Source organism: Mchenga conophoros, linkage group LG23 (assembly GCF_057382185.1).
Source record: "Mchenga conophoros isolate Kocher_MC1m ecotype Shallow Benthic linkage group LG23, M_conophoros_male_GT1.1, whole genome shotgun sequence".
Taxonomy (NCBI): Eukaryota; Metazoa; Chordata; class Actinopteri; order Cichliformes; family Cichlidae; genus Mchenga; species Mchenga conophoros.
In genome coordinates, this window is record NC_140547.1 from 42,126,041 (window position 1) to 42,143,604 (window position 17,564).

Genomic DNA, 17,564 nt, shown 5'->3' on the forward strand with positions numbered 1-17,564 from the left:
TGGCAGCAGTGAAAACAAGAAGAGGATTAACTAATGAGATACAGTAACATATATTTCTACATGTTTAAAGACTTCAAAATAAGATGTTTCTGGACAACATGCATTTCTTTGTCTCCAGCAGTCCACACACACAGGCAGCTTGTATGCGACCCAGGCATACCGCACTAATGCTCGAGCTTATTGCTGTTGACACAGACTTGTGACTCTGACCTGCGTGGTCTGCTTTAATTCACATTACCGAAAAACTATAGAATCATGCCTAGGGCTGTGCGATATGACCAAAATCTCATATCCCGATATAAGAATTCTATCGTCCAATAACGATATAAATCACAAAAATGTAACATTTTCTGTAAGTTCTGTGAATCTCGGGCAGCTCGTCTTGCGTGAAGTGTTTGTCATGTAGCTGGAGTCGAGTGTTTTAACCGATGCATGAAACGATACATTTTTAGACATAAGTTGTAACAGCCGCCGTTTTCTTTGAGTATTTATTACACGGCGTGCTGCGGGGAAAAGCCCGTTCTAACGTTTGAGTCTAAGGTTTATTTTTTTTAGCACCTGACGGCTCTTTTTTAATTCTTATCCGTAAATACTCTGCATACTCTTTCATGTGATTCAGTTTATTTTGAAAAGTCTCAACAGGATCTTGAGCTTTATTGTGAAAGGTTTATGTGGGAAATAAACAAGCGGACACGCAATGGTTTTACCGTCCTTGTTGCTAACGACAACACATAAAAACAGGCGCTTGTCCGTCTGTAGTGTGGTTATATTAAATATAAGAGAAAGAGAACTTTAAGGAATGAATATAGCCACTACAGTGACCATCAAAACGATGAAAAAATGTTGCTATAAACAGTTTATTTTTGCGACACCACGAAACAAGCGATAGCGTAAAATGAAACGATAGATGTTTTTATATCGTTATCCGATATATATCCTTATATCGAACAGCTGTCGGAGAGTAGCAGTTAATTAAAAGAGGGCCACACAAGTGAACAGTTTATCAGATTTCTTCATGCAGTCTTTAAAGAACCGAACATTAAACTCTGAACACCTTTAAATGGGAACTTGCTTTTCCCGTTGATAAAGTCTGAAATTTATCCAAAGTGCTCCAGTGGCCGGATTGAAGTCTTTGCTCCGGGGACCAATTTTGGCCCCCGGGCCTTATGTTTGACGCCTGTGATATAAACGCATTATGGGGCTTTATACACTGAGCTGTGTGAAGTCTGATCAGGTTTATCAACTAATTATGGGCAACTAATTTTTTTAACAGTCCTCACACCTGTGAGGTGTTTCTGAGGTGAAATGATTGAAGTGAATGATTCTTAACACTAAATCTGCTTACTTATTACTTACTCAACTCTTTCTTTCTTTTTTTTTTTTTTTTTTTTTGGTCTCCTTTTTTCAGCCACAGCGGTTAGTGATTTGCTGCCCGGCCTCAGCTTCGTGCGCTTGTCCTTCCCTTGGACAAAATTTAAATATCTTTTCTGGGATAATTGAAAAGGAAGCTGGCCGGTGGTTATTCAGGCTTCAAAAGATCCTTTGAAAAAAAGCCGAGGGTCATCAGTAGCAGTGCAGTGCGCCGCTCCCACGTGAGTCTGCGCGCACAGGTTCTCTGCACATCCCCAGCAGGGGAGGGATCAGTACATAATCCTCAAATCTGCTTCCTGATTTGGGATAAAAGATATTTAGTATATGCATACTTAATGTGCAGATCTGTGAGCTGCTGTTGGATGTTTAACGGCAGTTCGCAGCAGCGGTCGTCTTGGGACACAATGCTCAGCAAAGTGTAGAGAGGATCCCCACGATTCCCTGTGTGCAAGCAGCTTGCGACAGTGCCCGGAGTGAAATTGGAAGAAAGTCAAGGATGAGAGGGGCGGGGAGGGAGGGGACATGGGAGAGTTCTCCCTCTGTTGTGTGGCTGTCTTCATTTTAAAGGAATCTCCTCCTCTGTGAACCGCTCGTCTTTTCATTCTCTCTGCCTGCCTCGCTCTCTCCCAGGAGGTTCACGACCCTCATTGGCTGACCATAGAGGCCCCTATGTGCACAGACACACACTCAGACACACACACTTTCTCTGTCTGTCTCTCACGCTCATCGGTGTGGTTGCTCTGGTCACCATATCTTATATCTTTCCAGGTTACCATATCCTCTTAAGGGGTTTGTAATGAAACCAGTGATGAGCAGTGCACACACACGCACACAGACACACAAACAGGTCTCGGTCTCAGGTCCATTGTGTCCCAGTCTCTTTATATTGACTTACTGACTTGAGTAAAGAGGATGAGAAAAGTCAAACAGAGTGAGCTTTGTCTCTTTTGTCCGTTTCCAGACACCATACAGACTTTTTTCTCTCCCCCATACTGCTGTTTATGTTGTCACTGGAGATGATATTTACAAGCCCGATCCAATCTTTGGGTTTAAAGATACATTTTTTTTTAGAAAAAGGAGAAGTAGGCTGACAGCCATTTGTAATTGGCTAAACCCCCCCCCCCCCTTTTTTTTTTTTTTTTTTTTTTTTTTTTTAAATTAGTAAAGAGACCTGCAGGAAGGTTTCTTGAGCACCTCTGCGTAACAATGCTGTAGGAGCAATCGCATACACCCATGCACTGCTCTAAATGTTTTTTTGTTATCTCATGACTGATATGACGAGGATGTACAGACTGTGCTGTTACATCCCGTTTTATCCCGAACTATAATAGCACTTCCCGCTTTCGGTAAGATTCGAATCAGCCAGTTGGCCAATTTGCTTATTCATATATCTGTCGTGCTAAATGAGTCACAGGTGTAGTGTTTTTGGCTTTGAATGGGACTTTGTGCTTACGTGTGCTGTCACCGCCCAGCTGGTTTGTGTACATAAAGGAAGTGTTTCCCACAGTTTGATTGGTGGGCATGCAGGCATGGGCACCTTGTTTACTTAAAGGAATAATACTATGCGTACTCTTTAAAGAAATAACTGCGCATTAATTAGCTGCCTCTGCTCCGCGGTGATCTGAAAATGATGTGCCGGGAGTTGTGCCGTTCTCGGCCGCATCAGTAACCCTCGAGCTCCCGGCTAGCTGTCGAGCTGGTGGGTAGCAGACGCCTCTGAAAACGTCGAAGCACTTTTGCAAATATGGGATATCTTGATAAACCGAGCAGATATTTGATGTTTACACAACTACTTTCTCGCCTGAAAATATGTTAAAAGTTTATTTTGTGACCCAGAAAGATTAGTATGAGTAATTTTAAAACTTAGTAGCGGCCGCCATTGCTGGAAACTGGAGTTTGGCTGGGCCGCGCTATGAATTCTGGGATATGGTAGTAATTTGGACAGCCTTCGGCGCGTCGCTGTGACGTAATCGGTCTACAAATGCGGCCTCAGGAGGATGCAGCCCATGAATTTGGACATGTCCAGAGTATAATCGCAGCCTTTGCGGTTAGAAAATTGCACTTGATCATGTCGCGATATTATCACAAATGCGATATATCGTTCAGCCCTAGTTGCAGACGGTTGTTCTGCCCTGCAGCATCGGCGAGCTCAGTGTAGTGACACATGAAAGCCGATCTTCACAAATTAGTCATCCAGCTGTTGGAGGAAAACTAGTCGATCAATCGCATCGTTGATCTATGAAAAAACAAGGCTACCTGAGTAGATGTGTGGATGTAGGAAACACCTCATTTGACAGAATCTGTGCCTTTTCCTGTTTTCTCTGACTAATTGTTAACATGAAAATGTTCATTGTGCTTCAGTACATGAAGTCTCAATTCATAAAAAGAGTCATGAGATGTGTTTTTTGGTGGGTTGGGTCAGTGCGAGGACAGAGACTTGAAGCATTTTATTGTCTTCATGCAGTGTTTTCTTAGGATTCATTGACTGATGCCATGTCTGTCCTCTCAAGGTCGTTCCCTCAACGTGAAGGCCTCACCCTCCTCCTCTCCCTCCTCCACCTCTCTCGTCCTCTCTCCTGGCAACTCGCTGACCCTGATGTGCGGCGTCACCGCCGACAACCTGCCCGCCCTCTCCCTGGAAGTGTCCTGGCTGGCCGACGGCCGTGAAATCATCACCATGGATCGCAGCGGGGTGGTGATCTCAAACACATCCTCCAGCGGAGCGCAAGGAAAAAAGGGGGAGGCGAGCCTGGAGCGAACAGAAACCGGCGACTACAGGTTGGGGGTGAGGGGGGTGACCATTGAAAATGGAGGGAACTACACCTGCCGCATCAGAGCGTTCATCAATATAGAAGGACGGAGGTGGTACATGACAGCGGAGAAGACATCCAACCCTGTGACTGTGAAGGTCTCTGAGATCCGTGAGTGTTTTCCACAGTGTTCTTCTTCTTTGTTGCCACACTATGTCTCATCTCGTATAATGTTTCAAATGAATGAGTTGAGCTTAAAGGACCAAATCAGTAATGAGAAGAAAACATTAAATAATCTTTTTAGAGTGGTCCTATTGTGGTTTCCATTATTGTTACACTGCAGAAATGTTTGTGCTTGTCCATAAAAAGCTCTCGGGTACCAAGTGCTTTTCTATTCTCGGCTCTGTGTGATGTCAGAGAGTGTGTATCATCTCCAGCACATGGGTCTGTCCTTGAGTGGAGAAGCCCCACCTACCTTCTGTTTGCCAAGGTCAGCCAATCAGAAGAATGTTTGCAAAAAGCAGGAGAGCGAGGGACGAATAAAGACAAATCATTTTTTTAGTGTAACTCATGCAAACACTGTTAGAGATGAAAGGTAAAAATATTGAAATGAACATAGGTCTTATTTAAGTTCCTCAAGTAATTTAATTTATTTGTAATAACAGCCTCTTTACTGGGAAGACTGGGACTTCTTTCTGCTTGTAGCATTGTGTGCGCCTGGGATCAGGATTTCTTTCCAGCACATTGGTTAAGAGAAGAAAAAGGTGAAACGCCCCGTTCTGCTCTGCTGTGAGTAAAGCTGGGAAATGCCACCCTGATGTGCTGCTAAAACAATCAGCAATTTATTAGTTATTTTAAACGTTTCACTGTCTAAATCCTCTTCTCGTTGAGTGATCTTGTTGGCTGTTTTTTTAATTACAGCTTCAGTTCCTATGATGGATTTGAATTGCTTTTGGACGTGTTCTGAGCTATGATGCTTTGTTTTTTTTAGTAAACAGTTTAAATTGTGACACAGCAGATGTGGGGCTCTGTCTGTTGGCTTATTGATTTTTGCATAAAACCAATAATGACTGTCTCTTTCTCAATTTTCACCTTATCAGCAAACTTTAAATGTTCCTACTCTCGACAAACGCACTCTCAGGAAGGTGTGTGTGCATCTCCTTGGCTGTGGTTGGCTAATTTTTCTTAAAGGAGTAGTTGGGGGAAGTAACAGTAAGAAGCCATGTGCACGTTTCTCATGTATGATTTCATGAGGTGTGGATGTGTAACAGTGCTGCTAGAGATGAATCTTGAGTCTTAAGGGGGGTAGCTCTTTAATCCCCTCATCAGCCTGTCGACTCCTGCTGCGAAGAGGATTGATTAGTCATGCCTGTCCTGCTCCGTGTACCCCTGGGTATTCTGTTAGTGTGCCTGGGTACATGTGCACGATGCTCTGATCCTGCTTCTAAAGAGCAGTGATGTCAAACACAGTTGACACAGCAATCAATTACTGGCGTGGTGGGTGGTCTCTCTGTCTATCCGTCTTTCCCTTCTCTATTTCCATCCTGCTCTCGCTGTGTTTGAATTTCACTTCATGTTGTATTTAGATATAGCTGGCATGCTGGGAAGGTTATCTGTGTCATGCAGTTAGTCATGGAATTGGTTTCTTTGTTTCATCCTTAATATACATAGCTGAAGTCATGGTAAGTGTATATATACATATCAGTAAATAATAATAAAAACTCATCTTACGCTCAGAAGCTCTTAAAATGAGGTGAATAAATCTTCAGTGGAACTACAAACATGACATATGACACTTTTATTTATTTATTTAACAAAAATTAAGCCAAAATGCAGAAGCAAATCAAAATGTAGAAGCAAATCAAAATGCAGAAGCAAAATGCAGAAGCCAAAGTGCAGAAGGATGTACTGTAGTACGCACACCATTACTACAGTTTGCAGCTCTGGAGAATTCAGGTTTGTTTTAACAAAGTGCCAAGAAGGAAAGAAGTCATCAGTGATCTTAGAGAAGCATCATAATAAAAGGTTATAAGGAAATTTCCAAACAATCCAAAGTTCATCCTTCTACTGGTCGATGCTTCCGGGAGTGGACGTCCCATCAAATTCGCCCCAAAGATCGTGCAATACTCACGGAAACAGTTCCACAGCTTCTTCTCTCTCAAAAGAACATGACAGCATTACTACCAGTTTATAAAGCTGCATCTGAACAAACCACAAGAATTTTGGAATAATGTTCTTTGGATGGACGAGACCAAAGTGTAGGTGTTTGGCCATGATGCACAGCACCACATTTGGTGCACACAGGTCCACACTGGACCCGTGCACCTCGAAGTCATCGACTTGACCATGAACTGCTAGAATACCAAAATATTCTAGGTTCAAATGTGAGGCCATCTGTCTGACAGCTAAAGCACAGCAGAAAACCTGTAACAGAATGGCTTAAAATCAAAAGAATGAAGGTGTTGTAATGGTCCAGTCAATGTCCAGACTGATAGGTCGCTGACACTGATGTTCTGCTCTCAAGGTGGAGGGACCTTGAGAGCAGAACATCGTCAGTCAGAACTGAAACAGCAGGGGGCCTGCACATTCTACACCATGTTTGAGATTGTTTTTTCTTTTTTTGACTTTATCAACTAGGGATTGAAGGTGACTTTTGACTTTTGACTTTTTTCTTTTTTTCTTTTTTTTAATTAAAAGCCGCAAAGGCCGTCTTTCAAGGGCAGATGCAGGTTTTACCACTAAAAGTCTGTTTGGTGCAGACTTGGGTGGTCCAGGCAGAACCAACCTGGAAAATTTTACATAATCAATGGGAAAAGCGAATGAGGGTTTATGCATGTTGTACTTCTTCTAAATTGATCTTGTTGACCCAAATAGTCTTTCCTGCAAGGTCAACCACTCAGAATTTTATAAAAGCAAGACACAACAACAGTGTCATGCAGGAAACAGAATTACTGTTTTGATAATGGATCAAAGCCAACAACAGAATTTAGAATAAAATTAAATAAAATTAACTTCCCAGCCATAATATTTGGTGCTGACTTTTTTTTTCTAAATACTGTCTAATAGGGGCTTTGTTGTGTAGTGGTTAACATTTGCGTTTAAGAAATCCGCAGTTTGACTCCAGTAGGAGACACCAACCAACCTCAAGTAGGGTTCAAGGTTTGGGGGTAAGAAGCAATGGGCGCGTCAGGAAGATGTAAAATCTTTGCCTCTTGGGAACTGAGGGATCAGCCAAAAGAAAGTTTAGTGTATTAACATCTACACCAATGGCTAAATCTTTGGTTTGTTAACCAAGCCATCCTGCTCTATTGTGGCGTCTCCGGTATTCAATACTGATGTAAAAGTCCTGTTATAACTGATCATAAGAACAGCTGAATTTCTCACAAATTCCCCAAATCCCAGATCTCAATGAAAGAAACAGACTATAATGAATAAATAAAAATTTGTTACATAAGCGCTCTTATTTCATCTACTGTACTATATTTAATGGTTTGGGGAATTCCCAGGAAGTGCTTTGGCAGATCGACTGGCTAAAAGTTTGAAAAGCCCAAGTGTTGGTTTATTTCAGGAATAAGGCAATTAGTCTTTTTGTCCCCATTTCGTTTTCGGAGAGCATAAAAGCATAAAACCCTTAATGATATTCATGGAGTCCAGTTTGCTTTGGTGCTTCTTGGCTGTAATATTGTCAGCAAGGATCAAAAGCACCTCGTAGTCCCATAATCCCTCTACGGAGTTTGGGGGACGTGGTTGCCAGAAAATACTTACATCAAAAGGAAATCGGAAACATTTCAGCATTTACTGGACGTTCAACTAACAAGTTAATAACCCATAAATCCCTGAACATTGCGATGGATTTGCCACAAGAGGTTCATGCTGTTGCTGGATTCTTCAGTCTACTTGCCCGATTTGTAGACACAGCTCCAAATCAGAACAACGGTCCCCTCAAGGTGCTTTATACTGTAAGGAAAAGGCCCTACAATAATGGAGGGAAAACCCCCAACAATCAGACGACCCCCTATGAGCAAGCACTTGGTGACAGTGGGAAGGGAAAACTCCCTTTTAACAGGAAGAAACGTCCAGCAGAACCAGGCTCAGGGAGGGGCGGGGCCATCTGCTGCGACTGGTTGGAGATGACGGGAGGGAGACGTGACAAAAGACACACTGTGAAAGAGAGCCAGAGATTAATAATTACTAATGAATGCAAAGAGAGTGAAAAGAAGTAGTCAGCTAGTGCTCCATGGGTGACTCAGCGTTAACAGCCACCTTTGCTTTATCACTTCTTGGTTTGCACCCAGTTTTATAGCCGGCCTTTGGAGAATTTAGCTGGGCTTTCCTTTCCCGTATCCAGCGTGTGGATCAGAGAGAGAATGTGGAATCCATATCCTGGTGTGCTTTAAACAACTGGAGAAGCAGGTTCATTTAGCTTTGCTAACAATGTGCAGAAGCTGGATAATAAAAGCTACAGGGTGTCATTACTGTTAGCGTAAAATCTAACAGTATATCAACCAGCCCGGCTTCAGAATGTGACTTTGAATGTGTGTTGTTCCTGTTTACTCTAGCCGCGCATGAATTATAAAGGCGCAGGGTGCCTGTTGTTTGCTTTGGAACCACTGAGCACCCCCCCCCTCCCGATTGCAGTGCCCTCCTTCAAAATCTTTAGACAAATTGTACTGTTACGAAAACAAAAAGCAAACAGGCAGATTTGTTCCAGCTACACATGTTCAGCACCGGGCACATCTTTGTTTTAAAGAGAAGTTATTGTCAAAGGTTGGCCTGAGTCGACGGTGCGAGCAAGTGATCAGAGCTGGTGACGTCCAGCATGTTAAAAAACAGCTAATGGCTTTGTTTAGACGAAGGCAGGTCTAATGTACATGCACATGGAGCAGTTTAGCAGGATTTCTTTATATGTATTTAGTGTAAAACACATAGTGAGCAGTCTTATGGTGTGGTCCAGCTATTAAACTACAATATATCTAAACGACAGCCGGTCAGTCTCAGTGGACGGTACAGTGCGCCTCTGCTAGCTGCAGGACATCCTGTAAAGTATGTCAAAGGCAGCCTTTAGTTAAACCAACAGCCATCTCTTTTCCAAACTCAAAAGATTCCTCAAGCCCGGAGGATCCGTGTTACATCTGCAAATATCAGCAAAGCTTTGCGGGCACACGCATATCAAAGTCAGCCCGCATAAGGGCACAGTATCGAACGGCACCATCAAGGACATCGTCTCGCTTTCCAACTTAACCGTTTGCATGTGTTTGTGTTTACGTGTGTGTGATAGCACTCAGATTTATCTGCATGCTTCCTCTGCATGTGTGTGTCTGCTGAGTGGTTTACAAGTGTATGAGAATGAAAGTAGGTTTGTTGAAGGCGCTCTCTGGAGAAGTAAGTGCCACATGCACACGCACGCTTCAAACACTGTCTTCAGTGTGTTTGTGTGTCCCACATACTGAGGGTATGAGGCGGTTCTCACTGGTGGAACTCTTACATGCTGGCCTGGGGGTAAACATTCCTTCATACTGCGTCTGCTGAAACACACACACTAACATTTCTAATTGACTATACAGAAGCTCATATATTCCAAACCCGTTCCTCTCAAGTTTTTTTTTGTGCGTGCACGTTGGTGTGTCTCTCTGTGTGTTGTCAGCCAGTCAGCTCCTATTCAACTGATGTGCGGCCTTGAGGATTGCCCCTTCTTCCCACGATGCTTTGCTACAGGCTCACCCTACCACGAAGTGCAAAAAAAAAAAAAAAACAGAGTTGGAGAACTTGTTTAGGAGTTTCCCCACGGCAGGAACACGCACAGACACACACACACAGATACACACGGAGTTAAAGAGGGTGTAATTTGTCTCACCCTTGGCTACACTTCCCCTATGTGTGCGCGCGTTGTCGTGTCAGCTGGAGTTACTGTCAGTAGAGCCACTTTACTGGAAAAAAGACATCTTGTAGTTCATGCAAAGTATTCAATTTTGTGTATTTTATGAATATGCGCAGCAGTCATGTCTGCGTACCACGCAGATACGGACCTGTGCACATTCGCTTTGAATCTGTGAATCATTTTGGTCTCTAAGCTGCTGTTTCCAGATTATCTAAACCACTTCATTTGAAGGTAAACTCAAAGGGTTTGTGCACACAGCTGTGGCACGTATACACCATGAAACTGAGACAGTTTGGTCAGTCCTGTGCAGTAACGTGTCTGCTTGACCTCTTTGCTTCATATCACCTCTTTTAGTGGAAGAATCAATATAAAGATGAAAGAGTAGACTAAAAAACATTATCAGTAAATTTCTGCTACAAAAAGGGTTTTAGTAGTCTTCATGTAACCCTTACAGTGCGCCTCACGGATCCTATAGCTAAAGGAACATGTTCACCCTTTATACAGTGTCATATGACACTGTTGGGAGGAGCAAAGACAGGTGGCTCTAGTCGTGTGTGGCTGTTTGCTGTCAATTTGTAGCAAAAATCCGGTAGAGCAACATGTACTGGCTGCATGCATACATGGAAAATCCAGTATATGCATATGAGTCAAAGGCATCTGATCTCAAGCTGAACTAAAGGAGCAGCTCAGAGCTTTGATTCTTGTCACTAGTTTTGATTTTTATCTCCATCTTGAGCTTGAGCCAGTGGATTTCTCACATAGAGGGTAAATGGAAGATGTCTATGCTTTTCCCAGCATTTTATTGCAATAAGCCAAACAGTCGAGCTGTTGTGGTTTTCCTGCACGCACTTGCATCATGAAAAAAAAGCTTTGTTCATTGCGATTTAATGAGGGATGATCGGGCGTTATTGGGTTGTGATCTCAAAATAAAGATTAGCACTCACACATCTCTGGTGTTGGAGAACAGAGATGTGAGCTGTTCGTTAACCACTTGATCTTTTTTTTTTCTTCTTCTGCAGTCAGTCTCTGAGCACAGGACAGAAAATGAGCAGCTGAAATCTCATTTCTCTGCTGCCTGCCTGGCCTCGTGCCACGGCACAATGAGGAATTCAGTATTATGTGTGAACCTCTGTGTGTTTCAGCTGCCACTCCACACTGAGAGGAGTCAGTGGAGGTAGTTGAACCACTTGGGGGAGGTCACAGACCCACTCAATTGGATGTATGACTGAGAGGAGACAGTGAGACCTCTCTGCAGACAGGATGGAGAGGCTCAGCCTTCCGGCTGAGATGTGAATGTCAGGTGGTGTCATTTGCAATGGAAAAAGCTCTGATCATCCAACTGTACTGGCACCAAACAAGCTGTTATCAACCAGCTGATAAACATACCGGAGCATTTAGCAGCTAAAGGGGCAGATCTTCTTCCAGCAACAAAACGCAGATTAAAAGAGAAACTGCTGGAAACGAGGATTCTGGATTCGAGTATCTTTCTCTGTGTGTGCTGAATGTAGGAACAGGCAATACTTTGCACACAGGATTCCTGTGAAGCTGCATTAATACATCATTGTTAGCTTGTAAAATACTGGAGCCTCATTTGTTGTAATTACCGTGTAAGGCAGCTTCATTCTTATAAGATTTGCAAGAGATCAGGCCTGTGCTATAGGATCTACTTGCAATAAAAGATGGATGTGCTTTAGATGTGCCAATGATAAATTGTCTATCTGATAACCAAGTTTTATTGAAAGTAGTTGCCTTCCATAGTTGTCATGAACGTTTTTGTAAGATTTGGAAAGAGTTGTTTAACCCTTTGCTAACAACAACAACCAAACTGACTCCTCACTAGCTCTCAAAGAAGCTCTAAAATCTCCCTCACCTACTGATTCTGTGCATTAATTTGCAAGGTTGTGTATTTTGAGGTTTTGCAGACACGTGACTGTTAACTTGTCCGCCACTTGGCTGTGTGACAATCATGGTGGCAGAGTCAAGTGAAAAAGGGCCAGACCACATGTGCATGGAGCATCTGCCATCCACCAGTTGTGAGGGGGAAAATGAGCATTCACTGACCGGTTGGCGAGTGTTTGCCAGGTTAATTGCAATTGCTGGATAGTCGATTGCTGAAGTTGATGGATGAACTGGTGCTCTACTTGAGCATGAAAAGCACTTCATGCTTTTTATTTGTTCTTGTTTCTAATGTCTCTGTAAAGCACTTTGAATCACCTTGTTGTTGAATTGTGCTATACAAATAAACTTGCCTTGCCTTATACAACATTTATAACACGCCCCACTCACACAGGCATTGCTTTCTATCTGACATTCACACACATTCATACTTGCGGTTCAGTATCTTGCCCACGGATATTTAGGTATGCAAGGCATTTAAACTGGGGACTGGAGCGGCGATGAAAGGAACCACCAACCTTATACCACTTAAGCTCCAGCCACTCCCAACTAGGTGTGTCCCAGTCACAAAAGGCTCAAGACTAGTCAGTGAACCCCTGGCACCTATGTGTATCTGCGATCAGCTGGCCGAAATCCTACAACTGCTTTTGTTGCTTTCAGTCTGCCACAGCTGCCCACAGTTTGCAAGGAATTACATGCCTGGACTTGTCTATAAACTCTCACTTGTTACACACTGGTTGCTATTGAAAGTGCAACAGATTAAAGATAAAAAGTGAAATATTTTCAGATGTGTTTGCGTTAGCACTTGGACCAACTTGTACTACTACTACTAGTATAGCAAATAGTGTTTTCAAACAAGTCTGCATAAACTACAGCAATTTCCTAGCAACCAAAGAAACCACAATGAGTTTTGTTGGTGCACCGCCTTCTTTCCGATTAGTTTCACCTAGCGACTGCCGACAAATTCCAGGAACGAACTCACCAGCCAGTCAGGGAATACACACTTTTTTTTTTTCATCGTGACCAGAGGTTGCATGACATTCAACACGCTGGACACCTGACATCACGCCAGAAACCTGATTAAATAATTAGCTCTTGGTCGATGTTCTATCAATTTCCATGGATGTTTTAAAGCAGGCTGTCCTCTGCCAATCTTTTTCAAATTTTCCTTTAACGTTTAACTTTATTGTAAAATTGCAGGAATTAAAACATGTATGTGATTCATTTGGAAAAAAGAAATGCAAATAAAGAGGACGTTGTGTTTCCTCAAACCGTGTTGATGCTGCCGAGTGTTTGTGTTGTGGGTGTCCGTAGCTTAGGGAAGTAGGGTTGGCTATCATTCTTGGGGATGGTGGTTTTAATTCCTGCCCACATGTTGAAGCTGATAAGCAAGACACTAAATCCCCAGTTGTTTCCAGCATATGTTTCAATTGGAGAAAAAGTAAGTAATTTTAAACGAGTAATGTTCCAGATTCATTTTAAGGATCTGAAAACTGTAATTAGTCTCTACTTTGTGTGTAAGGGTTGCGTGAATAAGAGAGTTAAGCTTGGTAAACTTTGTTTCGTACAGGATTAACTGTATGACTTTTTCTCCCCTAAGGAAAGTGTTTAAGATGCTTCCTGCTGCTTTCCGGCAGTTTCCTACACTCAGTGAAAATTTATCCTTCAGTAAAATGAAAAGCAGCTAAATTAAGGAGGTTGTGCATGGCCACGGGCTGCAAGAAGCTCCACTCTGTGGTTTTGTGATGTTTAGCATCTATAGAGTTAAGTGTCTGTCTTTCTAGCTGCAGAGCTTGAATGTTCATTCTCTGAACCCCTGCAGGTTTATTGTGCCCTGGCATGATTTTCACCTCGCCATCAGTTTGAGGTGTATTTGTCCAAAGTAATGTAAGCCCTCTTAGAGATTCAGTGTCTTAATACGAGTGTCTTATCCGACATTAGATTAGTAGTTGTTTGAGCTGTAAACGTGATATCAAAAGCACATCTGTTCAGTGTCAGCCCGCATTTTCCCTCCGTCCTGGGAGAAGTGCGCTGTGTTGACAGAAGGAGGGAATGGCTCAAGTGGTCCCCCCCCCCCCCCCCCCCCCCATTCATATCTGCTTTTCCCGTCTCTCTCTCTCTCTCACTCACACACACACACACACACACACACACACACACACACACACACACACACACACTGTGTGCGCACGCTCCAGCGCAACAAGGGCGACTCACATGCCTCTGGTTGTTTTGACATCATAGAAACACTCCCGTTCGGTGAAACTGCTGAATCTGCTCTGGTTGAGAGTTTAACGCCGCTGCCCAGCTTAATGGCACAGTCACCGCCAAACTTCCCCAGCTAACCTCCGCTAGTCACCGCGGCTTTATCGTGGCTCACGGCCCACCTGTAACTGAGCTGAAGCAGGAAACGGTGACCAGACGCATTCCAGTTAAAGCCCAGCTCATCGAAAGAACAACACGCAGCACTTCTGAGCTCCAATGAAACCTCTGCTGATGGCTGCACTTCCTTGTTTGAGCAAAGCTTCACTTTAATGGATTCTCGGATACATTTTCACAAACTGAAAACTTTGTAACAGCCTGTAACACTATATGCGTGTACTTGTGCGTTAACTGGAGGTGAATCTCTGTGCTGGCTCCCACCTGATTCCTCGACATCACACATATAACGTTAAGTCTAAACTTAGACGCAGGAGCCACCTTAAGAGAGGGACTTAAAGCCATATTACAGTTTAAGATGTGAGAACAAAGTTTACAGCATATTGTATCTCTTAAGTCTTTTTTTGTGCTCATGTTTTTGGTCTCTGCATTCTCCTGTCGCAAATCAAGATCTAAGGCTCCTTTATTTGTGTTGTACAATAAATTAGACAGGAAACTGCTGCTCAACACAGGATCTCCTCATAGTATAGATAAAAATAGAAATTTATAAGAAGGTAGATAAAACATGTAAATATTACAAAAAATGTTCTGAAGTCCTAGTCATGTGCGTTCTTAATGTCCTGTATCGTCTGCCCAACGGCAGAAGTTCAAAAAGATGGTGAGCAGTGAGCGAGTCCTTAAAGATGTTTGTTGCTTTCTGAAAGCAGCAGGATGTGAAGATTTCAGGGCAGGTAGGAGAAATGTCTGATCCTTTCCTGGGAAATCGTTCGGTCAGTTCTAGAGATGATTCTGCTGGATTCTCCTCACTGTGAGTGAAGACACAAAGTTAGTCAAAGCCAACTGCAAAGGGGGGACCACGAAAACATCCGTAACAGACCTAATCAGACCTTTCAGTTACTGTCACCTGGCTAAAACTAAAGCTATGTACAGCCCTGAGTAAGAGCCTCGTTATGAGCAAAGGGCCCAAGCAGTTACCTGTGTCTGGGCTTGACTGTCATGTTCCTTGATCTGTTCCTGGGGAGGTTTTTTAGTACGGTGGTCATTTGTCCCACTGAAGGATACTGCTGTCCCACAGCTCCTGGTCTCAGTGAATTTACTTTGTCCGTCAGTAATGTTATGGCTGATAGCTCTACTAATAAAAATGAATCTATTTGTTCATATTAAAATCAGTTGTTAGTTTTATGTGAGCTGAAAAATAACAATTGATGTGTAAAATTAAAAAAAAACAGCACTTAGTGGTTTGTGAATCTGTCACCGTTGCTCTCACTGAAATCCAAAGAGTAACTTCTCGATGTGAACACATGCTGTGTGATGAAAGCAGTTTGTTGTGTTATTGACAATGACCTATTTTTCCTCGCTCTGCCTCCCAGATCCACACACTAATGGAGCCATTTTCTTCTTCTTAAAGCTTGTTTTACACAATTTTCTTCCCTGCTTAACTCTGCAGAACGCAGGATAACAGAAAGGAGCAATTTAGGCTGCCAGTCAGACTCAGCTTTGAGGACATGACTTCAGGTCAGAAGTGTGAAAAGCCTCTTTAACATGAAATCTATTTTTTTCTTTGCTCTTCTTGCATTGAAACAAACTGCAGGATGACTGTGAATTGATGCTCAGTTTCATGCACACTGCATCGGTTTTCCATATTTAAAGCTTTTTCATAGTTGGAAAACTGTTGTTGGGCAATTTTTGTCATGTGGGTGAGATGACACGGAGAGTTAGTGGTTTAACCACAGTGTTTTAAGACTATTGATTAAATTAGTTTGCATTACTTATATAGTCAGCGGAGTAGGAAACTGATATCCCCTCAGCCCTGTGATGGACTTGTGAACCCCGCCTTTTGGATAGGCTTCAGTACCTCCAAGGGGAAACTAAGTTTGAATAGTGGGTAAGAAAATAGATGGATGGCTGGATGTTTCCTTAGCTGAAGCATGAGTTTCAGCCATGTTTTAGAAGTCTGAGGAAATCTTAATTGTTGCAGTAAATGAAAGAAATCTGTCAGCGTGGCTCTGTGGGCTTAAACAGAAAACGCTGTAAAACTAATGAAAATAAGGCTACAAGTCCAAAATATGTCCTTCATATTCTCCAAAGGCGTTCATCGGGTCAGATTGGTGTCTTTTGTAGTCCGATTGTGACTCCTGGGCCTTAAGTTTGATATTCCCACTTTACAGTTTGGGTGTGTTGAGGCGCATCCATTAGATAATAAAAACTGAAGAGTTTGAAGTTTGGAGGTCGGGTTTCTAACTTGCCGTCGTGGTCCTGAGCCATCTTTGCAGTGTGGCGGCATGCTTTCTCCTTGGTATCTGTGCCATCGGCATGGGTGATTGTTCTAGGTGTGCTATTATTTTTAGGTGTTTGGCACATGATGGGGTGCTTTGTCAGAGTACTGGCCAGTGAAATGCCACAAGCAAACATTTCACTGTGGATCAATATCATCCACTATATCTGTCAGTGGTGTTAATGTTGTGGCTGCTCAGTGTATACCTACTGCGTTTAAAGCCTTGTGTCACAAGCTGCTGTACAGTATCGGAGCCCCTGAACTGGCGACGAGTGGTCATGTTACTCGACTAAATGAGGCAACATTTCGGTGTGGGAGAGAGCGTGGAGCGTGGCTAATTGGCAGAGGAGCTTCACACGTTCTCATTGATCAAAGTGTGTGTGTGTTTCACACCAGATGGTGACAGTGCATGAGTCAGTGTGTGTGTGCGTATGACGTCCAGCTGACATCATGCAAACCAACTCCTTTGCCAAACACACCCAAGCCCATGCACTTGATTTCTTACATTTTTGGCTGCGTGTTTGTGTGTCTGTGTGTGTGTGTGTGTGTGTGTGGTATAGTGGCATCTATTGGTATGCTGGCACACTTTGGGATGTATCAGGAACTACTTTTATATACTGTGTGTGTGTGTGTGTGTGTGTGTGTGTGTGTGTGTGAGATTTCTCACGGTTAAGCAGGTGGAAATCTTGTTGTGTGTTTCCTGTTCACTGACGCGTAAAGGTGCAATCTGGATGCCTGACTGAGAGGACCTGCCTCCCCACCTACACACACACTATTAATGCTTTGATACCCACCTCATCTCACACAGTTAACGGTGTTATTTCTGCTCTATTTCTGTCATCTGGCTCAGTCACCTAACTCTATTTAAGGAAGAAATCACCTAAAAGAGAAAAAAAAAGGAGGATTCACTTTGCATGTGTCTGGTGATGTCAGACTGTTAATGTGACCTAGGACTGACTGATGAAAGCAATACCCGGCTGGGTTGGGAATAATGTCTCTCGAGGCAGCACAGTAA

The 17,564-nt window shown here is 43.0% G+C and overlaps 1 protein-coding gene across 1 annotated transcript in view; it reads left to right on the forward strand.

The window, feature by feature from the left end:
• ptgfrnb (prostaglandin F2 receptor inhibitor b) overlaps nt 1-17,564 on the forward strand; it is a 75,428-nt gene that overhangs the window by 18,012 nt on the left and 39,852 nt on the right. Inside the window, exon 5 of the mRNA XM_085264453.1 lies at nt 3,882-4,292. Coding sequence (XP_085120579.1) covers nt 3,882-4,292 — 411 coding nt within the window. The remainder of the gene's footprint in view (nt 1-3,881; nt 4,293-17,564) is intronic.